A 26,775-nucleotide genomic window follows, 5' to 3' on the forward strand; every position below is an offset into this window, starting at 1 on the left:
TTTCGGACAAAATCAAAGGTGTTACTTGCATTAATATAATCTATCAACAAAATGGTGTCCAACAGACTAAAACTTACATTAACAGACAGTACAGCAAAAACACATACATGAACCCGAAATTTTGCAATGAGCTGGTTTGCCAATGGCTAAGGGTGTATCAATGTCGATTCAAGAAACGAAAATTTAAGTTAATTTTCTTCTAACAATGATCCCAAGTAGAAGATTCAGGCTCAAAACTTTTGTCGTCCGCTTGTTTGTAATCATAATTGAAATCCTCGGCAAGAAGGGCACCAACGTCTTCTGTGATCAACTGTTCCTTACTACGAGCAATCCGATGACCAAACCAAAATGAGTCTAGTAATGCATCTGGTCTCAAGTACTCTAATGGGCATGATATGTCCTTACTGCTTGACTCGGTTGATGTCCAGTCGAATGGTTCTGGCTTCATGTTGTACCCTGCATGAATGAACACAAGTATGTAAGACGGTTTTATATAAGATTTCTGTAATTTCAGTATTCAAGGCAAAAACAGGGGTAAGACGGCCCTGTGATAAAAAAAAAGTGAGAATGTAAGTTTTGAGGTGAATATACGGCTCAAAAGTAATAAAAAAAAAAAAAAAAAAAAAAAAAAAAAAAAACTCGTGTCAAAACATTAAAAATTCACCCCTTTTAATCACAAGTATGTAAGACGGTTTAATATAAGATTTCTGAAATTTCAGTAGTCAAGGCAAAAACACGGGTAAGACGGCCCTATGATAAGAAAAAGTGAGAATGTAAGTTTTGAGGTGAATATACGGCTCAAAAAAAAAAAAAAAAAAAAATCGTGTCAAAACATTAAAAATTCACCCCTTTTAATCACAAGTATGTAAGACGGTTTAATATAAGATTTCTGAAATTTCAGTAGTCAAGGCAAAAACACGGGTAAGACGGCCCTAGGATAAGGAAAAAGTGAGAATGTAAGTTTTGAGGTGAATATACGACTCAAAAGTAAAAAACTCGTCTCAAAACATTAAAAATCATAAGACCGTCTTACCCAAAACGTTTAAAAGGTAGAAATATTCACCAGGTAAGGTCTCAGTTGAAAAGGGCTCGTCTGAAGAACTTCTGCCACTTCCAGGAGTGTTGTCAACAAAAACAGAAGCCGCAGATTGACTAAGAGGCGATATGGGATCACCACAAGTGTCCCAAATAGTGTCACTAACATTTCGAGAAGAAGACTCGACTCCATCTGGTGCTGTAAAGGAGGTTTCTGAATTTTGACGGTTTGAGTTCTTCATAGACTGTGACTCATAAACAATGGCCTCCAAGAGCCCACTGCTCCGTGGAGAAGGGCAATTTGATTGAGTGTGCTCACTCTCGGGGGATTGGATTATAGTTTCAACGGACTCAAGGGAAGGGAGTGGGGACGATGATGTGGCCCACCCATTAACTTGAGATTCCGAGTATTGGAGTGAAGGGAGCTCCATCTTCATCGCCTTGGTATCGGGCTCAGAAGTAGAGGATTTGCCATTTATAGGGGTATGGCCACCGAGAATCCCAATTGGGCCGGTTTGGTTCAGGTTTAAATTCGCGTCATATGACCAGAGAGACTGCATAGACGAGCACTGATCAAATTCCATCTCTCTAAGGCGTTTATTAGGATTCATTGCCGGGAACAAGTATCCTAAATTTTGAGACGGGCTGACGTTTTTCTGGAGGAGGCTGGTGGTAGGAATATCAAGTAGAGACGGAGAACAGCGTAAAAGTCCCTGATTTAGCTCTAAGTTTTTAAACTCGACTTCAGGAATGTCAAAGTCGTTCATCTGTGAACTGTCAGAACGATTATTATCCCTTGTATTCATTTCGTCACTGTGTTCACTCTCGTTCAATGCTTGCATTCGGATTTCAGGGGGGTATATTGGTAATCCAGCACGTTGCAACCTCTTAATTCTCGTATTCCAATAGTTCTTTATCTCGTTATCAGTACGTCCAGGAAGCTGGTCAGGTGAAAAAGAAACACACAGTATTAGAAGCTTGCCGAGTCTTGTATGAGACGGTCTCACGCATGAAAATAACCTAAATACGCACCTCATTTAAACATATAAGGTTAATTAATTCATCTTGACATGTAAAACCGTCTCATATAAGTTTTGTGCAGGAAGGAATCTTAGGATATAAGGATGAAAAGAAACGTGAACAAGTAGAATTTAGAAAGCATGTCTCATATAAGTTTTCGTGTTGGACTGTTGGCATGTAACACCGTCTCATATAAGTTTCAGTGACAGCATTTAAAATGCATGCAGATTGCTGTGGCATGAAACATGTCTCAATCAATCACATGATAAGCATGAACAAGTAGAAGTAAGTCACAGATACGACACAATCGAAGTCACAAGTATCACACTTAGTATACAGAGACAAAAGGGGCACAAAAAAAATGTGCTAGCACAATTAACACGGAGATTGTCAGGCGTGATTCACCACTCGCTGCACGCGTAAAAGTTTTGCAGGAGGTGGGCCAAATAAGACTTCTAAGTTGTTTTTCTTGGAGAAGGGCCGGGGAGAGGAAATTCAAAAGTGAAAACATAAGTTGCCAGGAAACCCTGGCTTAGCAGAGAAAACCGAGCTGGTAATTCCTAATACAGTACGTAAAATGAGACGCTTAGACAAAATGCAAAACCACACCTGTACACACCCTTAAGATCAGATATTATGCAGATCGCTATGTCACGAAAGCATGTCCCAAGCAATGCCTAGGCAAAAATTTGTGATAATATATTGCAGATTGGATGACAATCAAACTCAGACGATCTCAAGAAATTTTGCAACATGTAGGAAAGCAATTTTACTTTTAAAATTTCACATTACCTCTAAAGCCATACGAGCCCATTTATTTCCCATTTTCGCATGAAGTTCAATGATTCGATCCTCCTCTTCAGGTGTGATGGCACCTTTCTTCAAATCTGGTCGTAAATGATTAGCCCATCGCAAACGACAACTCTTTCCACAGCGTGAAAGTCCGGAATGTTTTTGGACAGCATTCCAATTACCTTCTCCATGCCTAGTAACATATTCCACCAATATTGCATCCTCAGCTGACGTCCATGGACCTTTCTTCAGATGACTTCCTCCAAGAGGGCTTTCATCACTGGAAACCTCTTCCATAGCAGTAGAATTTTTACGACACCTTGACGCCTTTCTGTGCTCAGTGTCGGTTGCCATATCAATCATACCAACTGTTCACCTGAATATGAAACAAGCTACCTGAATGTGAACAAATAATGCATGCTGTAAAAGAATGCACTAATTTACAGGCCAAGGCACAAAACCAATAATAACATCAAGAATAAGGAACATTCGCCTGCAAAAACAGACTCGACATTCTCAGATATCGACCAGTAAAAGTCACAAAATGCAAACCAAAACACCTTTCCATAAATCCAGGTATCCATGCTAGATTCAATCCAAAGGGCACTGCCCAATTTAACTCAGAGTATGAAATGCATGGTGACCTACATTTTTTTTTTAAAAAAAAAAAAAAAAAAAAAACAATCAGATCGACTTTCATACAATGACAAAGTCGCCATAGATTTGAACTATCTCAAACTATGTCAATAATACGAAGCTACATTACTCACATTCTGCTGCAAGTGTCGGATACAGTTATTTACCGTGAAGTTTTCAATTTTTTGCTTTAAAATGAATTGTCAAAGTGTCGTGTCAAACATGAGGTATAAATGGCACAATTACAATTGATGTTGCATCAATACCATGTCATAGCATTATTATGAATTGAAGTAATTTTGCTACCTTCTCTAATTCATACAGTAGAACACACTGAAGCTACCTAAGGAATTAACATCATTTGTTATGAGTAACATAGTTGACAGCGGATTGCTACCGACCTTTTCTTTTCTAGCAAAATTATAATTTCATGAAGACCCACATTCACTAGCTAAATCACAGCCTCCATTAAATATCACACTCAACTACAAATTAGAATTCCATGACTAAAAATAAGTATGAACAAATCAAAACCAACAATAATTCATTAATTTCACACAACAATTTAATCAATTCAATTATAATTTATAACTCAACTAACCATCCTACAACTCAATTCACAAGCACAAATTCTTACATGCGACAGTCAGAAGTTATGACAGCACTCACAACTGATTTATTTAAATAATATTAAAAAGGAGAAGAGGCTGTGAGGTCATAAATTGTGACGGTCACAAACAGGACTTGCTAATAAACAATTTTAGATACTTAGATCAAAAGTTCAAAACACCAAATCAAACCAAACCAAACTTTGAACATTAATGACTTAATGAGTATATATAATTAAGATTTAAGACATACAATTAAATGACAAGTGTATTAATTGAAGAGAGAGGAACTAATTAATTAATGAACTACAAATAATATACTCTAATAAATAAATATAATTAGTCTTGTGTGAGATCGTTGTACGCGTACAATCAAGTCATTTATCGATCTATAACATAAAATGAGCTCGTTATATGCATACAACAGTCTCGTATAAGTTATACACTAAGAAATAAACAGGATTCACCTGAAACAGTTGAACTGCAATGGTGATCAGCAAGTAATTATTTCCATAAATTTGCAACAAATCCTTCAATTCCTTAAAAAACTTTTTGTAAAAAATAAATCATAATCTAAGAAATAGAGTGCCAAAAATTTATAAAATTCACTCTAAAATTATGATCTATGAACACAAATTTCCTTCAAAAGATCAAAATTAAACCTCTAAAATTCAAAACAAAATTCAGAATTATATAGATCAAAATCTCTTAAAAAAGAGAACTACAAAATTCAGATGAAAAAACAAAAATTCTTTGAAACCCAGAAAATTTAACTCAAAATTCAAAAAACTAACACAAACCCATTTCATAATTCATGATTTAATCAGTACCCAGAACACCAGATAGTCGATCAGATCCACACACAAAAATCCCACGAAAAGAATAATTAAAATCAGCTAAAAAAAATTTAAAATGATTATTTTAAAAAAATAAATTATAAAAACACTCAAATTTTCCACACTTAGCCGTAATCAATGGAGATTGAAGTCATAGAAAATTAGGGAAATTTAGAGAAAAATTAAATAAAAAAATGAGATTGAGTATGAATTAAGAGAGAAAGTGTAGTGAAGAAACGCAAGTAAAAAGATGAGAGAGAAAACTAAAATAATATAAATAAAAATAATAAAAATGAGATTGAGTATGTATAAAATAAATTATTTATAAAAATTTGAAGGAAATAAAATTTAAAATTGAAAAAAAAAAAAGATGGCAAAAGGGGAGTGAAAATAGGGAAATGAGCAAGCTTATTATGGAGAAGAAGAGAGTGTAGAATTGCTACATCTCCATGTGTTATTATTTCTAATATTTTTCAATATTTTTTTAAAATTTTTTTTTTTTGTTTTTCAAGTTTTATTATTTTAAAATGGAAAAGGTGTGATTGTTTTATACGAAGTATTTGGTGTTTTTAATGTGGGGGATGAAGATTAAAAAAAGTGTACTTTTGTAGGAGATGATTTGGTCAAAATATAAAAAATCCCCCTCTATATGATTTGAGACTAGAAAGTTTGATTTTGACGGACTGCATCAACACTCCCTATCTCTTGGCCCACAAGGGGCCACCATTCCACTTTTTTATTTGTTGATTAATTAATTAGACAGCAAGTCTCATTATAAACACGGGGATATCCGTCTATAATGAGAGACGGATCCCTCTCACAAAGAGGCAAGTGAGAGGCTAAATGGTAACTCACTTGGTTTTCCACTTGTCCTCCCACTTGCCTTTTTGTGAGAGGAATTCGACTTATCTCTTACTATAGACGGATATGTCCGTCTATAATGAAAATTTGTGTTAATTAGATAGATTAGAATATAAAATGTATAGGGTTCAAAGTATAAAATGTGTCAAGTTTAACCATATGAGACCTTTTTTTATTGTGTTTACACTAATTATATGCACAAATTCTTATTTGTGACGGGCATATATATCGCAAGCTTACGGCGAGTCAAATAATACCCACATAGAGAGATAAGACAAAAGCAAAGTGCCTAGGAAGCAACATTTTGTTTTGTCTTATTTACCCATGTGGGTTGGATTTGACTCATCGCAAGCTTGTGACGGATATACGCGTCACAAGGGAGACTTGTTAAATTATACGATAATTATTTGATTAATTAATTGGGTAGATTTGTAACTAGAGTAAAGGCCTTATTTATTTTGGTTGCACAAAGTTGAACTGAAGTGAAAGTTGTTGAGATGAAATGAGCTGCAGTGAACTGAGCTGAATTAGAGTGAGCTGAAATAAAGCTACAACAGGGTCTAAGTAATCATTGTTCTTAGTTCTAATCACTACAATTAAGCATTTGTGTGTATAATTAATCTTGTATAAAATCGATGTATGATACAGCGTTATTAATATTACCAACAAATGAAATGTATTAAATTTCAAATTTCGTGTTATATAATTAAAATACTCGTTTGATGGTCAATTTCGTGGGCGAGCCCCTATAGATCATTAATTATATTCCGCAACAATTATTTAACTTTTAATGATTTTAAGTACATTAACAAATTATTTTGAAATTAATATAATTGACAAATGGCGATACATTTTCCACCGAAATTTTATCATAAACTATATATAATTACCTTAAAATAAATCATATCAAACCGACTTAAATTTTATCCAATCTTATTCCAATAAAAATCTTAAAATAAATGAAATATTTAATTAAAGAATTCATTATTATTTATATTGTAGAAGTACTAAATAATTTGACACAATCATGAGATTATGAGTTATAAGAGTACTATTTAAAGTATCACACATGAGATTGTACTTAATAGTAGAAGTGGTAATTGCAGAGGGACTTGGGTTGGTTCTCCAGGTTTTGTACCCTTAAAATAAAGGACTCAAATCGTACTTTCTGTCATTTGCTCAGTTTCACCTTTTCGTACTTATTATTTTCCTACTCATGTAATCGTGTGTTCTTTATTTATCCACCAAAGATATAAAAATGGTACTCCTAGTTCCTACTAAAATATATTTATAATTTATATACTCCTAATATTTTTGTGTTCTTGAGAATAGGTCAAATAATATAATTTGTGTGGTTTTATATACTCTATCTACTGGTAGAGGTAGAGGGTTAGTAGGGACACTTGCTTTGCTGAAAAATGAAAATTCGAAAGTCTAGTTAAAATGATTAAGATTTTTCGAGTTTGTTGTATAACGTTACTTGTTCAGTTGTTCGCCTCTCCCACTGCATATCCTGGCGTCGATATGTGTTTCTATCCCGATTAATTTCTCATATTTTGTTATTTACTTAATTAGTTATCTCAGTTATTTCTTTACGTGTCTATTAAGTAAGCAGAAGTTACTTTTTTACAGTTATTGTTTTTTTCCTTTTCTATATTTGTAAAACAGGTCTCTTTATTCCCTGATTATTGTGCCGAAAGCATAGATAAAGAATTGATCGACGACAGAGAAAGTATTCCGTCAATTTCTTTGGTTGTTGTAAGGCCTTGCTTCTCAATTTTTATAATGCACAATAAAAACAATTATTCATTATTATTTGTGAGGGTATATTCTTTATTATTTTAATAATAACATATAAGATTAAAAAAAATAGTTTGCTGAGTAATTGTAAATTTGTAATTTATACATAATAATTAGACAATATCATTAACACTAATAAAATGGTACATAAGAAAACCTCCAAAAAAAGCATGAGCTATAATAATTAAGCATTTATTCATAAGAAATATACAAAACACAATACATTATTTGCACATTTTTGTTTTTTATTTTTAGTATTGATAATAATATATAACATTGCTTAAATACAATGTTAATAATAATTACAATACTCTTATGGGGGGTACAAAATATTTCCTCACTCAAATTGTTACCAACACCTCAAAAATAAATATAAAAAAATTACAAACATTTTAAACATTATTTTAAACACATTATTTTACATAGTAGTGGTCAGGTGTTCGAGTCTCTTAATGGTAAGGAGGCGGTTTAGGCAAGTCCTTGACCATACCGCAAATTTTACAGAATTCAGGAAGGTTGTATTCATCCCTGATAGACCTCTCTGGTGAAAGAACACTAACATACATTTGTTGTCCCAAGTATGACCTCTCTAAGCATTCGTTTCGGAGCTGCCACATTCCGGAATTGTCGAATGTAAGCATGATTGCTGCCCATGATTTCGGGTATACTTGAATTGTGTATCTGCTTACTGCATCTAACAGATTGTAGTTCTTCCTCTTCTCTGGTTCCCATGTTCCTACTTCAATCCTGTTTCATAAAAAATTCGAGAATTTTTTACGTTTTAATTCATTGTGAGACGTATTTTAATCAGATGTAAAATGTTGGTATGTCATCCTTGTTTTGCCAATGTTGATGCAAGGATTTTAATACAAAGCTGATTAAATACGAGCTTGAGACTGGTTAATGAGTCTGGTTTATGTACCAATATTGTACCAATTTATTTTGTGGGGTCGGATGGACATTGTCTGATGGACGGAATGACCCATGAACGACTTCAGAAACATTAAATACGAGCTTGAGACTTGCTAATGAGTCGGGTTTATGTAAATTTTTGAAAATGTACAGTATTGTACCACTTTCTTTTGTGGGGCCGGATGGACAGTGTCTGATGGATGGAATGACCCATGAACGACTTCAGAAACATTAAATACGAGCTTGAGACTTGCTAATGAGTCGGGTTTATGTACCATTTTCTTTTGTGGGGCCGGATGGACATTGTTTAATCGACGGAATGACCCATGAACAACTGAAGAACATTAAATACGAGCTTAAGACTTGCTAATGAGTCGGGTTTATGTAAATTTTTGAAAATGTACAGTATTGTACCACCTTCTTTTGTGGAACCAGAAGGACAGTGTTTGATGGACGGAACGACCCATGAACGGCTGAAAAACATCTAATAAGTCTGGTTTATGTAAATTTTTGAAAATGTACAGTATTGTGCCACTTTGTTTTGTGGGGCCGGAAGGACAGTGTCTAATGGACAGGATAACCCATAAACAGCTCAGCTGAAAGAAACGATAAATCAAGAAAGTAAAGAGACAGAGACGAAAGCTTACGCGACAGGGAAGAAAGAATAACCATTCAAATGCCAAGTCTGGATACTCTTCTCATGGTTTTCAAAGATAATCTCAACAAAGTTCCTAAAGGTAGCATTAAGAACATTGGGTCCAACAATGAACTTTTCTAAAGTATCAACATTAGTTGGAGGCTCATCACCAATAACATCATACTTGAACAACTTATCAGCAACTTGGTAATACTCAGCTAGTTTCATTGGGGTATCAACATCAGTATGAGTTGCACCATTAATTGCGTAGCGAAGCTTGCCATCGACTGTGCCAGCTGTATTAACCAGCTTAATGGTTCGGGTTATGTTGATTTGACCATAGTGGTATGAGCCTTGTGGGTTAGGCCTTGCTGCGCTCGCTGTCAAATTCCACCTCAATGACCTGAACTGGTTCAATGACCATGCCCACCCGACTGGTGCCTCGGGTAGGACTGTTGATGCTGCGCCTTTCGCGCCTTCATAGCGTACAATGCCTGTGGCTTGGAGGTGGTACTTGGTAAACCTAGTTAATTAACAACAACCGGTTCAACTCGTTAATTATTTATCCGTACTCATTTTTTCACTCGATTCTGGGTGGTGAACCTAGTTAATTAACATCAACCGGTCCAATTCGTTAAATCACTCGATTCTGGGTGGTGAACCTAGTTAATTAACAAGAACCGGTCAAATTCGTTAATTATTTATCCGTACTCTTTTTTTTTCACTCGATTCTGGTTTTACCCAGAATCGAGTAAAACAGATATAAATTGATTACGACTACTTTTTCACTGGATTCATATCATTTGAATAAAATAATACATATATTTAATAACAACCGGTCCAATTCGTTAATTATTTATCCGTACCCATTTTTTTCACTGGATTTTGGGTGGTGAACCTAGTTAATTAACAACAACCGGTTCAATTCGTTAATTATTTATCCGTACTCATTTTTTTCACTCGATTCTGTGTACAGAATCGAGTAAAATGGATAAAATTGATTTTAGGGTAAGACCTCGACGACTACTTTTTCACTGGATTCATATCATTTGAATAAAATAATACATATATTTAATAACAACCGGTCCAATTCATTAATTATTTATCCGTACTCATTTTTATCACTCGATTCTGGGTGGTGAACCTAGTTAATTAACAACAACCGGTCCAATTCGTTAATAATTTATCTGTACTCATTTGTTTCACTCGATTCTGGGTTTCTGTACCTAGAAACGAGTGAAACAGATATAAATTGATTTTAGGATAAAACCTCAACGACTACTTTTTCACTGGATTCATATCATTTGAATAAAATAATACAAATATTCAACAAATGCTATGAATCCAGTGAACGAGGATCGATCAAACAAGAAAAGAGTCAATTATACCTTGACGAAGCGACCATATAGTAATCCTTAGGTTCTTGATCAGCTGTAACAAGAACAGAGTAACATTGTCCAAGATGAATATCAAGTGAATCATAGATATTTTGAACAGTGTGGGACCCTTCGACCTCGACGAGCTTCATGTTATGACCTTGGAAACGGAAATTGATAGAATTCTTCATCCCAACATTGCAAATCCTGTACCTGTAAGTCTTACCAGGCTTCATTGTAAACAATGGCTCTTCATTTCCGTCACCAACCTTACCTTGTCGACCGTTCATAAGCACACCGTCTGGTCTAGCCAAGGATTTTCCCCCATCGAGCCTCTTCTTAAGGACGGTGTGGCTATCCGCGTACCAGTCTCCAACTAGGACCGTGTAGTCGTCCTCAGGGTCAGCAAATGGGACTGGGATTAATAGACGACTGTTGATTCGTAGACCGCCGAATCCACCGGCTGCCCTTTGGAAACCGGTGCTTGGGAAATAGTAGTAGCTTCCGATTTGATCCTTTACTTGGAAATGGTATGTGTAGTTTGTTCCGGGTGCTATTGGGCACATTGTCCCTGGTGTTCCGTCTTGCCATGAGTTTTTCCTTAGCTGAATTCCGCTCCTGTCACATATTAACAAAACAAAGTTATAAAATAATTCACTGAGAATCAGTTAATTCAGCTAGTAAAGTTTTATAATTCTTAATATAGGTTCGATTTTTAATATAAAAATAAAGTTATAAAATAATTCACGTTTTCTTAGATAATTCAGCTTGTAAAGTTTTTATAATTCTGTAATATAGGTTTGACTTTTAATATAAAAATAAAGTTATAAAATAATTCACGGATTGTCAAATAAATCACATGTTAAAGTTTTTATAATTCTGTAATATAGGTTCGATTTTTAGTACAAAAATATAAAAGTAAAGTTATAAAATAATTCAGGGATTCTCAGATAATTCAGCTGGTAAAGTTTTATAATTCTGTAATATAGGTTCGATTTTTAATATAAAAATAAAGTTATAAAATAATTCACGGATTCTCAGATAATTCAGCTGGTAAAGTTTTATAATTCTGTAATATAGGTTCGATTTTTAATATAAAAATAAAGTTATAAAATAATTCACGAATTCTCAGATAATTCAGCTGGTAAAGTTTTATAATTCTGTAATCTAGGTTCGATTTTTAAAATAAAAATAAAGTTATAAAATAATTCACGAATTCTCAGATAATTCAGCTGGTAAAGTTTTATAATTCTGTAATATAGGTTCGATTTTTAATATAAAAAATAAAGATAAAATAATTTAGGAATTCTCAGATAATTCAGTTGGTAAAATTTTATAATTTTGTAATATAGGTTTGATTTTTAATATAAAAATAAAGTTATAAAATAATTCACGGATTCTCAGGTAATTCAGCTGGTAAAGTTTTATAATTTTGTAATATAGGTTTGATTTTTAATATTAAAATAAAGTTATAAAATAATTCACGGATTCTCAGATAATTCAGCTGCTGGTAAAGTTTCATAATTCTGTAATATGGGTTTGACTTTTAACATACATTGACATTTAGAAAAAAAAGTGAGAATTTATAAGTTAACGTACCAGGTGAAGAGCAATGGCTCGTCAAGCTCATTAAAAACATTAATAACGACATTGTTATTGGTAGTCGTGTTCAAGTTAGGGCCGGGAAATTCGTTGTTAATGAGAATAACTTGTTGAGGAACACCCAAAGGTGATCGAGTGCCATAGCTAACTTTCCATTCAAAGAACAAGTACGGGTCCTCGGCCCTAGCCATCATCACAACCATGGAGAACAGCCATGGTAACAACAAAGAGGAGACGATTTTCGTTGTCTTTCCCATAATTGGATCGAGCTAACAAGGGAAAGGATGTTTAAGGACCCTCCTTAAGATTTAAAGGGTATATAAATTTATAAGTTTTGATTATGAGAAAATGCTCCTTTTTTTTTTAATTTGTTTTAAGGGATGATTGAGAGCCTATTTGAGGCTTGTTAGCTAATACATGTTTATAATCTTCACCTCTTCTTATATACTTAAGCATTGTTGCATTGTTTGATGCACAATTGTTTTGCTTGCCATTTTTTTCTTGTTTAGTCTCCCACAATTCAAGGGTATCCTTCCAAATTGTTCTAAATTTGGATTAAATTTGCTAATTTTAGGGTAATTTTTGGATCATACATTTTCTATGCTTTTTCTTCTCTTGAATTATTGTTATGTCCTAACACCCTATTCTCTATATTTGGTGTGTGCTTTTTTGAGAAAAAAAAAAAAACTATGGAAATTGTCTTGACATGGTGAAGTAGAAGCCTAGAAATAACAATTCCAAATAAGATTTAATTTATCACATTATTTCAACATTTTTTTTTATAAGACTTGTTTTGTGATAAGAGGAACATAATACGGATTATTACGGAGTATATAAGATGATATTTGTATTTATGAAGCCTTAAATTTTATTTCAATGTGACAATTCGATAGTATATAATGATGACTGTTTTATTTAAATATGTCAATTTCAGTCATTGAATATTAGGTTATCAAAATAAAATTTACAACTTAAAGTACTACGGAGTACTATTTTTTAAATTGTGTTTACGATGATTGGGTTAGTCTCATGGAAAAATCCGTCCTATATAATAATTTGTTAAATTATTTTATATAAATGAAACAAAACTTTAAGCTCGGCTTAAGAAATAAAAGAACTTTATTTATTATAGTTTATTTAATTGTAGTGAAGGGGGTCATCATTTTTATCTATGATGAATCATAGTTAGGTTCATTGAAAACTTCTTTTAAACTTTGAATCATTGATTTTACGTTTGACGTGAATTGAAAAAACTCAATAAGTTACTCGATCAAATTTATAGTAAGAGAGTATTTGGTTGAACGAATTATTCTGATTCGATGAAATTTCTTTCTTTTAGATAAATTGAAACTTATTAGAATTGTGGACCATACATAAATTGAAACTTAGATGAAATTTCCTCGATTTTAGATAAATTGAAACTTATTAGAATGAATGTGTTGTCGGTGGATAAGACGCAAGGGTTAACAAAACGTTCCATTATAGAAAAACTGACCCGACTCGTACACGAACAAACAAACAAACCTTTGGTAGTTTACTAGTTTGGTTCTTTAAGTTATGTAGAAATGTACAATATCAATTCACAGAGTACGCAACTGATCAGGTTAATTCAAAAAAGATGCTGATTAATAAAAAAGCGACTCCGCTGGGGATCGAACCCAGAATCTCTGGTTTCGTAGACCAGCGCCTTATCCATTGGGCCACGGAGTCCTTGTTGTTCACTTTAATCCTGTTAAACATCTTCTACCAATGTTTACAAGTCTAGTGATTTACTATAATTCCCTCTCTGTCATTTCCAAAAAAAAAAAAAAAAAAAAAAAAAATCAATAATACTTATATTCTCACAATGGTTCTTTTGTATGTTAAATAACTCATTTATTAATACCAAGTCCGATTATGAAATATGACGTGTTGCTATAAATTACTAATCTAACAATAGGAAATGATGATGTACATATTGCGTGATTATATAAATTTAAGTAAGTCACTTATCAATATAGAAATTTCATTGTTTTAACTTATTTTACAAAAGCAGAGTACTATACATCTAGGTTGCTCTTCTTACCCGTCTCATGGGTCATAGGGTCTTCACCAGTTCGGTGGTAGTGGCATTTTTGTAAGGACTATCTTAAAGAGCTACCATGTATATATAATCGGCAATAATTATTAAACTCGTTCATTTAGTTTATGAGCTCCTTAATAATTTCCTAAGCTCTCCATTGCACATAACTTCATGCCAAAAGCTTTAACTATCAAGTTCAAAAACTGTGACAAAGCTTAATAAAAATGAGTAGGTCTTATCTTAACACCAGAAAATGTTGAACATTTTTTAATAGAAAGTAACTAATTAATGATAAAATATTATAACTAAATTTATCAGTTTTTTTAAAAAAACTGAAAAAAAACTGAAGGTAACATTTTAACCGGAAATAAGTACATTTTGTCGTAAAATGGTGACATTAGGTCTATCTTAATTTCAGACGAAAATAGTCCGTCTAAAACAAGAATTTGCTGATAAAAATCGGTCGATGTAAGCAATACAATTGAGCCATGATCACATAGTCTATCTTATTTCAATCGATCGAGTGCGGACCGCTAGGAAAAAAACATGGAGTTATTGAATGATTAACAAGTTTGTAACTACTAAAAAAATTGAAAACAGAACATTATAAATATACAAAGATGTTCTCAACCATAATTCAAAAATGTTCCCGCCATCGTAAAGCAGCTGTTTACACAAAACATCACATTTTAACAGACTATATATTTCTCTCTTCATATATCAACATGCCTAGACAAAAACCCATCTTGATTAAATTACAATTATTAAAACAATAAAAAATTACAGGTCCATAAGAAACCGAGAAAATAACAGGGCAGGATGACTGCAGAGACGCAGAGTGCAGGCCATATACAGGGCCGAGGGAAAGAGATGCATTGTCGAGCTGATTTGAAGGGATCCATACTACCGCTATCAAAGTTTAATGCCCTCATAAAGCTTTGGTGATCAACCAATATCAACTTCGACCAAAAAATTCTCTAAATATAAGCAGACATGCAATCGCTTTTTTCTTTTGGTAACTGCGGTATATTGTGAGAAAACAATGAACAGTACACTGGATAGAGCAAAAACATTTCTTTCCTATATATGCTCGAAAAGATGAAGTTGTCAATATCATACTTGCACGCTGAAGCCAACTTCTAATGCCAATGTCAAACCACTCGTCCGAAACAAGGGAAGCCTTTAAGCAACTCTCACGAGTAGAGAACTGCAGCCGTTGGCGAAGCAAATGAGGCATCTATATTTGTAGGATTATGTTTTAAGAGTCTGATCTGGTAGCAGTAAATGATGAGAGCAGGCCTGCAGCTTGTACGGGTAAGATATCACCAAATGATGACATGGCAGACGCTTTGTCCTTGAACCCCGCATCAGTTAAAATAGAACCCAGTTTAAATGTTCCCTCTCCAAATCTACTACCAACCTGGAAAAAGACGAGTATGCAACAAAGAGGTTATCCTAACAGCAAGAGCAGATACAACAACAAAGGTATAAACTATAGACAGAAAATGGTTTGGGGACGGCTAATATGAATCGTCATATGGGAGGTTAATGTGAGCTGGAAAAATCATTCAACTTCTAGGTCAAAAAAAGGAGAAAAAGAATGGACGTGATGGTGGTACGGGAAGGGGGGAGGGGTGGTAGGGGAAACTATTGCCAATTGCCCTAAATCCAGGCAAACCCTTATCCACCACCGTAACAATTACCCTAAATCCACGCAAACCCTTAAGGGAGAAGGCCATCAAAAATCTGATAAATATGCATAAACAGTTAAGAACAGTGTGAAATTAAGAGTAGGGATATTGTGCCTAACATTAGAAGCAAGTAGTTCTCAGACTGCGGTATTTGCTGGCAATGCGGTTAAGGCATGTTTACAATTCTACTGTTATATGATGATTCTAACGACAAGTAAAACCAGACCAAGATGTTAAAGGCGGGAATGGGTAAAGCACTTGGTAGTGGTATCTATGGAGTGAAAAAAATGGTAAGATGAGTACCGTGAATCTTATACTCGTTACAATTTGAACTGCAAGAATCAAAAGCAAGTATTGCTTCAAGCCGTTCAAGGGTCATAAAACAGCTAATCTTCTCATTAGCCCAAAGTAACATAAAAGTTGATTATACTTGAGTCGATGAACAGCCAAGTAATCACCACTAAATCCACACGGGATAATATATTTATTATAAACTTAAAATGTTCACGCAAAAACCGTTAGTCACAAACCTGCATGAAAGACTTCAGAAATGGAGCTCCAAAGCTTGAGCTTTCGTCAAAATCAGTCTTCTGCGAGAACTCCCCATTTGCATAAGCTTTCAACGAACTTCTTGCCGATACATCATCAGAAGTCGTCCGAAGTGGTGCCTTAGTAGCAGGCCTTGATGATAAGGCAGGAGCACTATATGAAATTGTATAATAAGAAACTTGTAAGTCAACCAGCTCAGTGTAGAGAAAGTTCAAATAATCAGGCTACTGATAGTGATGACATTGTCATTATTACTAATGTTCTAAATCAAGCAACAGACAAACCTGATGGGTAGGTATTTGAAACGAGGTACAGTGGAGCATCTCATTATATTTGACTCGCCACTGGTAGGCAGTTTCTGAGCAGTATCTGTGTACAAGCGATTTAGTTGAACAAAGAAACCGAAAAGGACAGCATGTCTCAAATAGGACTGTCTCTCGTTCTCCCAAAGGTATGGTTCAAACCTACACAATTATACAGAAAATCACATGACATACCACAAACTCGCAAGTATAATCATAAAACAGTACTTCAGTAACAGAGAGTTACAAACACAATAATAAGGACACTTACGTTTGCCAATCTATGGGATCCAACTTTTGTGAAAAACGATTGACGAGATCATCAATACGTTCTCTGATAGCTGACTTAGATCTGCTCTTCTCTGGCTTTCTCCTAAAAGTATATTTTGTAGATGGACTTTTTGACAAGCCTTCATCCATGCTAGAATCGCACCCAGAAAGAATATCTGAAGTAAATCTCAAGTCTAACAGAACTTGTTGTACTCCTTTCTCTGACATTTCTGCTCCATCCATAAGAAGTTCACTATAGATGCCGACAACCTACATGGTCACATGCAAACTAGTAAGTTACTGAATACAGTGAGAAAAACAATGGAGCAGATGCAACCCCAAGATTTATAATTGAAGCCATTCAGCCATTGACAAGATGTAACGTTTAAACAAAAAAAAATCTATTAAGATGTTCACTAAGCTTATTTTGTTCTGCATGTTTTACAATATGACCACAACTTATGGATAATATGATAGGTTAATTGAAGCCATTCAGCCATTGACAAGATGTAACGTTTAAACAAAAAAAATCTATTAAGATGTTCACTAAGCTTATTTTGTTCTGCATGTTTTACAATATGACCACAACTTATGGATAATATGATAGGTTTATGTGAAATGTCAAACCTCAGCTAGTACATGCATGGTGCAGTACTTCAATGAGGGCATTACATTTTTCTTTAGGGACTAGCAGACTGTTGCGCAAGTCTGTAATCAGCATCACTTAAAAATGCCCAGTAAAATTGACAGCACATCTCAAACACAAAGGTGAGTGGAACTTATTTGAATCGCTGGCCTTGAAAGCCATTCCGTCATTTAAAAATAAAACAAAACCAAAGAAACTTGATATAAAACATTTAGGAGAAAAACTCCAGCAATGACAAGAGCTCATATGTTGCATACTTGCATGTGCCCAAATGTACGCATACCTTTTCCAGCAATCTCTTGGCAAATGACTGCAGAATAACCTTATCAAGCACATGACCTCCAACTCGATGAACTTCTTCACAAGCTCTGAATAAAAATGAAGATATATATAGAGAAGGCAAGGATGGAAGCAATATTTTCATCTCTGAATCAGTTCCGCTTGATGGGTCTTGCGTAACTACGATCTCCTCCCAGCCCTGTCCAAAATCAAAAGAAGTCCAACTTTAACTTCATATAGTCTATCAGAAGCTACAGATAGCCCAACAACAACACAAAGATATAAAACAAAGTAAATAATGAGACAAACAGATAAAACCAATACAACTGAAAGTTATGCGATAAAGCTCAGCAGATATGACTTACGCGCAAGGGTTTTGTAGCTGATAATCCATCATCCAATTTGAGATTCTCCAAGAGGATATTTGCAAGCTCATCAGATACCCATGAGATCCAAAGGCCATGAGCGGCAATGCCTAGGTCTCTCATACTGCTAATAACTTCATCAAGTTTTGGACTAGGAGTGTCACTTGCTCCAAACAAAGCGTTAGCAACCAGTGACTGTCGTTTAGAGTTACCAAAACTTTGTTTCCCTGGGCTTTTAAGTGCAGCAGAGTTCAAAGAAAACATAAAATCCCTTGACTTCTCAGAACCTGAAACCAGAGTCTCATTTACCCAAAATCGTGGTGAACCAAGCACCACCGGAACATGCTTTGAGTGGTTCCGGAAGGCAAAAAGCAACCGTCCAATAAAAAGGGATTTCTCTATGATTGCAGCTGGAGACTGAAACTCAGTCTCCTTAACAACATTTTCAAGGGAAGCACGTAGTTTCTCAAGTTCATTCTTCAAATCAGTCAAAATAATCGTTGTGCTTTCATAGCATTTATTTTGCAAATATGGCGCCAAATTCTTCAATCTCAAAGATGCTTTTGGAGATTCTAAGAATGATAGTAAGTCCTCCAGTACACTGTGGCTGCAGTTGTCTACTGCATCTCTAATTCGACTGGCTTCTGGCCCGAAATATGCACTAAGGCAGCTGCCAAAATCGAATTCTTCAGGCAAGGTCTTGACGCTAGGGACGAAACCAGCTTTCTTGACATTAGGGTCAGTAAACCAAACCCCACCAGCAGCAGATGATCTGAGCAAATATGCTTTAAAGTCAAACTGATCACTAAAGTTCTCCCCAACTGAATGTATTGATTCAGGCACATTCACAGTCCTGGTTAAATCATCGAATCCTGAGTCTATAATCACTTTCATCCGGGATACAAAAGCATCCTCGAATATTTCATCCCAAAGGTCCACATTTTCTTCCAACACAAGTTCCCGAGTTCTACTCCAAGGCAACTCAATATCAGAACCAAATACACTCTTCAGCCAATCTAAGCTGCCTTCCAACACATCCTTACTGTCCATAGTTTCTCGCAAACGCTTCTCGGCAGAGGCTAGATCAGCCCCACTAGCAATCGCATCAATCAAACACTTTCCATCAACCTTCTTCACAATCTCTCTCCCACATTCCCTAAGCCAGCTAGAGCAACTCCTAGCAACCAACTCCCGATCAAGCAAAACCATGACGGACTCCAACGTTTCCCTAAACCCATTCCACAACCTCACCTCCTCTTCAGGATTAGGTATCCCCCCAAACAACTGTGAAGCAGGAGGAGACCCCAAAATCACTTTATAAAACAACGGCATATCACTCAACACTTGCAAGAACATCTCCCCAACTTGAGCAATCGTAACCTGAATAATCTTACTCACCTCACAAAGCACACTAACCACATCCTCATTCCCCCCATAAAACCCATTCAACCTCTGTAAAATCCACCCCTTCCTCGACTCCAAAAACAACTCAAATGCCAGCCTAGGATCGAGCTCATCAATAATCGCCACCCCAGCCAATGCATCCGCAAACGCCCCAATCTCCACCTTCAGCACATCATACCCGGCCCGATTCTCCACCACCATCAACTTCTCCCTACTCCGCTGCGAAATCTGCCCTTTAAAACTCTCCACAATCTGCCACTGATGATTCAACAACGGGAAATTCTTCCTCAAAATCGACTTTCCGACATCATCTCCCCCCAAGTTCAAACCCTCGTAAACCAATTTCGCCCTAATATACCTAGCAGAAGCCTCCAAAAACATGAATTCATCCAAACAACCCCAAATATTCTCCGGCGTATCGACTAAATACTTAACTCTACTCGCAATGCCGTAAATTCTAACACGATTAGGGTTATAATTAGGCAAAAAATCAGCATTCTTACTCGAATCACATAACGAAAACAAATCATCATAAATCGACGAAATATTTAACGAAATTGATTCACAAGATGATTTCATAACCAAAATTGAATCAGCAGAATCAATTAAATCACGATAACGATTACCAATTAATTGACGTAATTCTTCTTTTTTATCATCGATTTGTTTGCGAGTTTGAACTTCGACGACTCGGATCTCGGAAACGGGTTTGGATCGAAAAATTGATTCCGCGTCGCGGAACCCGGCGCCTGACATTGTCGCAGATTGATCTATTGATGATGAGACACGCATGATTTCGTGATTTTATAAACCCTAATTCTCTCGAAATGTTAAATTGATTTGTGCATTTGGGGAAAAAATGTGAGCTGAAGGAAGAAGAAGGTGTAGGTGGATCTGAAGGGTAATATGGTAATTTCAGAATTTTGATTACAAACTACGAAAGTGTATTAATGGTGGATCGGATAATCACACCGACGCCATTGTTGTATGTATGTTTGGATTTATTTCGATTAATTTGATAATTAAATTAAAAATATTTTTCAGGAGAAAATGTGAGTTCTGTTTGAGTTAGTGGTAGACTTGGTTTCCGGGTCAACGGATCGGTTTAGTTTGGATTTGCATAAATTCGGAGGGCGTAATTAAACGGATTTAGTGTGGTGGTTACTCACCTCATCCCTTAACCGTGAGGTTAGGGGTTTGAATCCTGCGTATGGTAATGGAGCAAACTTTTTTGCCAGCCGTTTACCTCTTTGTGAGAGTACTTGCGACTAGCGGATTATACATTGTTGTCAACGGTGGACACCCCGATTTACACCCAAAAAAAAAAATCGGAGGGCGTTGGGTTGGGTGGGGTCGTTATGGAATGAAGTCATCTTTGATTGTTGATATCAGGTTATTTAGCGATAATTGTAAGCATGAGACAATAAATATTTAGGTCGGTTCAAATAAGATTAGGTCAATTCGCCGATTCGGGTTGTAACAAATTTGAGTCATTTGTTTTGGGCGTGGGTCGAATACGAGTGGGGTCCTTCGAATTGGGTCATTTTTTGTAGGTCTTTCAATGGATCATGGACTATGAACAAGAACCTTAATTAGAATTTATTTTGATTTATGCGTTCCAATTAATCTGAATTTGAGAGGATACGACCGTAAAGATAGTAAAGTTCTCCCACGTGTTCTAACATTGTTGCGTTGCTAGGACTTGAACTTCTATTTAAGTTAAAACAACTATTTTCTAGTTGGTCTAAGTGCAGTAAGTAGATTATACAACCAGTTGTATTGGTTGTATAGAAAATAACCTGAGCTTTATAATGTGTTTACTTGAGCTTAGACCTATAGATTACGAGCTTTGTTTAAAAGATTCTGAGCTGCATTATCAAAATATTGAACTTATAAAATTATAATGAAACTCAAAAATAATATATATGAGCTCAATTAGATTTTAATTTTTGACATCAAAAAATTAAAATATAAATAAAAAATTATAAGAGCTCGAGAAAAATACACATAAGCTCAGTTAGATTGGTTATGGTTGTACAATGCTCTTGTACAACCGGTTGTATAATAGTATTTGTGGACTAAGCGTTCATCGATAAATCTTCATTTAGATGAAATTTGTTTTTAGACTTTTTTTAATTGTTTCAACCATTATTTTGGGATCTTTTTGTTTCATTATGATCTAGACATGGAAAACATGCATTCATATGAATATAGTTGTTTCAATGCATCCTTCAGTCGGAGTTAGATGAGCACTGCACAAAATTGTCATTTCAATGCAAAATCGCGACAAATACCAACGAGGCAACTACATAATATTACATGAACTCATTGGCGATAAATAATCAGGTGGCCGTAAACAGTAACTACAGTTGCATGATAAAGTGATGGAGGGACACAAGGGCACTCAGAAAGAAAATGGAGAAAGAAGACTAGGAATTGCTCTATAGTAATTTCAGATTACTAGAAACATATTTCCTCGTATGTGTAGCGGTTTTGAGTGATCAACGGATCGAGATAACGAGGATTCAATTATCGTGCAAACAAACGCAGGCCAAGAGCAACTGAACAAGTTTTCTTTCAGGATAAAGGAAAAACAAGTGATGCACAACATGCCTTTCCGACAGTGAAGAGCATCACAGTTGTTGAAAAAACGGGCGGCCTATTTCACTAATTCAAGATACGTTTCATCGTAACAAAACTCATCGCAAATGTAGTACAGCGATAGTTAAAACACCTCAAAGCCTAAACATTCAAAATGCCCTTCAGCCAAAAGAATAGGAGGAAACACATGCTTTACATAAGAAATCTACTAGTCATCTTCGCCTAAACATTCACACTACATACCACTATAAAGTTATCAATCTCGGCCATTTTCACTGTTAAATGAAATAGAACGTCTATTTGAAAGGGAGGGAGAACAAATAGTGACTAACCGAATGAAAAAGTTTCTTCCTCAATGGCCGCTAATTGACATTTTAAAAGTGCAACTTTAATTTACGACTAATGTTGCCTCAACATACTTTAATTTACGAGTAATGACGGGCTGATTCAAGGTGTTCTATACCTTTTCGTGTTTTCAGTTGGTGTGCGCCAGTGACTAAGAAAGGGGAATTCACATAGCCAATTAGCCATTACAGTTACAGCCATGGATCAAGCCATATCATAATCCACAGGGTACAGTCATGTGTCTACAGGCTGCCAAGCAATAGCGTAATCAACAACCGGAAATCATAGCTTGTACAACAAATTGGATACTAATCCAAACTTCACAATGAAGGTGATACAATTAAAACAAACTAAGCTGCCCAGCATTTGCAACAACATTCAATACTAACACAGCTACAATCGAAAAAACAGCACAAATAGGACACTGCAAAATACACAGGGTACAGTGATGTGTCTACCGACTGCCAAGACATAGCGCGTAATCAACAACCGGAAATCCTAGCTTGTACAACAAATTCGATACTAATCCAAACTTCACAAAGAAGGTGATTCAATTTAAGTGTCCGTCTAAAGTGAGAATACTAACACAGCTACTCAGCATTTGCAACAACAACAAACTAAGCTGCTCAGCATTTGTAACAACATTAAATACTAACACAGCTACAATTGACAGACAGGCCAACTCGGACTCTGCTAAATACACATCCTGTAGGTACTAAACTTCACAGTATCTATCCACAGCAACTAAACTCGGCTAAATATAATCCCACAGCAATCTAAACACAATTTGACAGACCGTCAGCCAACAAGAGTAAACAACAACGACCTAGACTGATCAATAATAGAACCTCTCATTGTGTTTGCTAGTGACCATCGTACGGAGGTTAACTTAAAACCCATTGAAACCGCAGGATCAAGCTATAAGTTACTCTATCCATCCAAATCATTTGTCCAACATTGATTAAAATACGCCTCACAAAGAATAGTTGAAAAGTAAACAACCAACAGAGAATTACACACTAATCTCAACAACCTACCTAACCATCTACCCACAGAAATCGCTACAAATACCTAATCCATCCAAACAAATGGTAAAAATCATACAATGGTCAGATTAACACTAACAACCTTCTATCGTCTCGACCATTAAATCCATCCAAAGGGAAGATTGACACCACCAACCTAATATCGTCTCAACCATCAATATAACCTTCTACTCTTACAAATCACCACAAATCTACAACCTCGACGTCCTCCTCTGTCCCATTCATATGTATACAACTTTTCATTCTCGAAAGGCGTATTCTAATCAAAGATAACCAAATGATTAAGTAAAACCAAGTCAGATTTACATGAACAGATCCAAAATCCAAACGAATCACACAAAATCCCTACCAAAATCGCTTAACATACCCAAGTCCTCGCTAACATCAAATTACTCACTCCGTCCCATACATTCACTCCCCTTCAATTACACTACCCACCCTTCAAGAACACGTAAACCATAAACAAATGATTATAACTACGACGGAATAATCAATTTAAAACCCCATCTATCAAACCATCTCCTCAATAATTACCTCCGTACCAATCATACATTCTTCAATTAAACTAACCACCCTCGAAAACACGTAAACATGAACAAATGACTATAACTGAGACGGATAATCATTCATCTCGTCCAATATATTCACTCCCTATCAATTAAACTACCCACTATTCGAAAAAACATAAACTGTAAACAAATGATTATAACTTAGACGGAATAATAAATTTAAACAACCAATCTATCTAACCTACTGCTCAATAATCAACAAAAATGTAAAACAATCAAATTACTAACTCCATCCCAAGCATTCACAAAATATATAACAGGTAAACAAATAACCGAGACGGAATACGTAAAAACACAGACAAAATCGCAACAAATTATAACTACTAATCCAATACCATAGTAATAATAACTCAGAACATGTTCAACAAAAAACAGTACACATTAAAACTCAAAATCATCCTCTTCGTCTTAAAATGTATCGAATCCTTACTTAAAAACAAAAACAACAAAACATAATTCATACTGCATAACTCGAACCGCTCCACGAACCGGACCACCATCAAAACCTGAGCTTGCTAAAAAACCAACGGTTTTTCCCAGTCTTAAACCGCTCCTCGAACCGGGTTTTCACCTCCTTAGCAGCAGTAACCTTCTTATCACGACTTCCAAGAACATCAGCAGAAACAACTTCTTTAAGATCAACATCAAGAGTATAACGAGTTGGCATAATATGATTATAATTAACCATTTTAACGAAACTCTTAACCCTAGATTTCTTCGCTTGTTTCTTTACTGAATCCTTCTTAATTACCTTGCTTGGGTACTTGCTGATTCCGGCGACGAGGCAGTGACCGTATTTGCGATCGCCAGTTCCTTCATCGTAGTTCTTGATGATTACGGCTTTCTTTCCGGCGTATCGGCCTTGTAGCAGGATTACTGCTTTTCCAGGTTTGAGGAATTTCACCATTTTTGTGAGATTTGATTTGGGAATTAGGGTTTCGGCGATGGTGAAATGAAGATTTAGGGTTTGGGGGAGGTTTGGTTGGTTATATAGTGAGGGTAGTGAGATAGGGTTTTGGGAATGTTATGGAAATGGGATGGGCTTTATGATTGAGTTTTCGTTTGGGCTTTTTACTTTTTTTTGCAACTTGTATAAGACGGTTTTACGATAAGTCGATAAGACGAGTTTAATAAGAAAAATAGTGGAATAAAATAAGATATTTGTATAAATGAAATCTTGAATTTCTTTTTGCGATGGTAAATAGAATAATTGAGTTAGGTTTGGATTTCAGCCAATTTCGGTTTAGGTCATTTCGAGTTTGATTATTTTGAGTTGGGTTTGGATTTCAGCCAATTTCGGTTTAGGTTATTTCGAGTTTGATTATTTTTTGGTATGGGTCATTTTGAGTCTGTCGTTTTCGGATTAATGGATATTTTACAAACTTAATTATTATCTATTATGGAGCGTTGGAATCAATGAACCTTTTACTTTGATGTATATAAATATAAATACGTCCTATGACCTAATACTACTAATTTCGTGTCACTTCGGATCATTTCGGATTGAATCAGGTATGGGCCAGGTGGTTTTAGACTTTTAGGGTGGGTCACCTCGAAGTTGGTCAACATTGGGTCAATCAAGAATCGGATCGGATCAGGTCATGTCATGTCATGCAAATTCAAACATATTATTACTAGTTTTTTTTAACTTAGAGACATTTCGTGATTGAAAATGTAAATTCTCATTAAAAGTTTTAATAATTTGTTTATAGTAAATTTCCTTAGAAAATGTAACTTCGTGATTGAATTTTTCCCAATATTTTTTTTTTTGGGTAGCAGTAAAGATATTGTAATCGGTGTTACTTTTTCACATACGGATTTTACTCAATCACATACATTTTTTCATTAATTTTCCATACACTACCCTTTACCCAAACAATCCAAAACTCTCTCTTCTCTCCTTCTCAAAACTTAACTCAATTTTTTCACCCTAAATGGAGGTAGAGACCGATCGAATAATTATCAACAAGTAATTAGGAAGTCATTTATGTACTCATTTCTTTCGTTGATTTGGCCAATTGCCAACAAGTCTATTGAATATGGTTTACAAATATCAAGCCACTAATGGGGTGTTTGGTTGGGTATATTGGAATTGAATGGAATGGATTAGATCCATTCCATTGTTTGGTTGGGGTGATTTGGAATGAAGTTAGATACCCAATGGATTCTAACTCCACCACAACCCCTTGGAATCCCATACCCACCCTTCCCCCTTGGATTCAAACTCCATTCCTCCTCTTTATAATTTGTGGTGAACCAAACAACATTAGACAAGTATGGATTTAGAACCCCATACCACCCTACTATCAAACTCCATTCCATTCCATTCCGACTTGTTGAACCAAACGACCCCTAAAGCAGTAAAGCATTTCTTTCGTTGATTTAATTAGGAGGTCATTCATGGTACTCGCTTTCAGAGTTCGGTTATCTAAATTGCATATTAAACAAGTAATTACTCCTTTTTAAAAATTAAAATCACATCGGCTATTTTTTCCGTTGAATTAACTTTTTTTTTTCAAGTTAGGGTTTGT

The 26,775-nt window shown here is 35.3% G+C and overlaps 4 protein-coding genes and 1 non-coding gene across 7 annotated transcripts; all 5 read right to left on the reverse strand.

Annotated features, from left to right (window-relative positions):
- On the reverse strand, nt 1-5,233 carry LOC141646639 (transcription factor GAMYB-like). Of its 3 annotated transcripts, none has more exons than XM_074454525.1 (4): nt 4,559-5,233; nt 2,848-3,223; nt 1,064-1,976; nt 1-456 (listed from the first exon to the last, which is right to left on the reverse strand). In XM_074454525.1, exons 2-4 carry the CDS (start codon nt 3,208-3,210, stop codon nt 200-202), a joined length of 1,533 nt encoding a protein of 510 aa, XP_074310626.1. In that variant the 5' UTR covers nt 3,211-3,223; nt 4,559-5,233; the 3' UTR covers nt 1-199. The 3 variants fall into 3 exon arrangements, with proteins under 3 accessions (XP_074310626.1, XP_074310624.1, XP_074310625.1); XM_074454523.1 differs by having other exon boundaries at nt 1,034-1,976; nt 4,559-4,669; XM_074454524.1 differs by having other exon boundaries at nt 1,034-1,976; nt 2,848-3,243; nt 4,559-4,625.
- Nucleotides 5,234-7,762: 2,529 nt separating this feature from the next.
- LOC141646633 (L-ascorbate oxidase homolog) lies at nt 7,763-12,532 on the reverse strand. The gene is made up of 4 exons (XM_074454513.1): nt 12,113-12,532; nt 10,526-11,131; nt 9,148-9,660; nt 7,763-8,335 (listed from the first exon to the last, which is right to left on the reverse strand). Exons 1-4 carry the CDS (start codon nt 12,370-12,372, stop codon nt 8,038-8,040), a joined length of 1,677 nt encoding a protein of 558 aa, XP_074310614.1. The 5' UTR covers nt 12,373-12,532; the 3' UTR covers nt 7,763-8,037.
- A 1,220-nt stretch (nt 12,533-13,752) lies between these two features.
- Nucleotides 13,753-13,825, reverse strand: TRNAR-ACG (transfer RNA arginine (anticodon ACG)). The gene has a single exon. It is a non-coding gene; the product is annotated as a tRNA-Arg (tRNA).
- Nucleotides 13,826-14,767: 942 nt separating this feature from the next.
- LOC141646634 (conserved oligomeric Golgi complex subunit 1) lies at nt 14,768-20,795 on the reverse strand. Its single transcript, XM_074454514.1, has 6 exons — nt 18,280-20,795; nt 17,919-18,113; nt 16,991-17,259; nt 16,702-16,881; nt 16,399-16,570; nt 14,768-15,597 (listed from the first exon to the last, which is right to left on the reverse strand). Exons 1-6 carry the CDS (start codon nt 20,473-20,475, stop codon nt 15,436-15,438), a joined length of 3,174 nt encoding a protein of 1,057 aa, XP_074310615.1. The 5' UTR covers nt 20,476-20,795; the 3' UTR covers nt 14,768-15,435.
- A 3,753-nt stretch (nt 20,796-24,548) lies between these two features.
- LOC141646635 (large ribosomal subunit protein eL27y-like) lies at nt 24,549-25,246 on the reverse strand. Its single transcript, XM_074454515.1, has one exon. The coding sequence runs from the start codon at nt 25,149-25,151 to the stop codon at nt 24,744-24,746; it is 408 nt and encodes a 135-aa protein (XP_074310616.1). The 5' UTR covers nt 25,152-25,246; the 3' UTR covers nt 24,549-24,743.
- Nucleotides 25,247-26,775: the final 1,529 nt, after the last annotated feature.

The sequence above is a fragment of the Silene latifolia genome, chromosome 3 (assembly GCF_048544455.1).
Source record: "Silene latifolia isolate original U9 population chromosome 3, ASM4854445v1, whole genome shotgun sequence".
NCBI lineage: Eukaryota > Viridiplantae > Streptophyta > Magnoliopsida > Caryophyllales > Caryophyllaceae > Silene > Silene latifolia.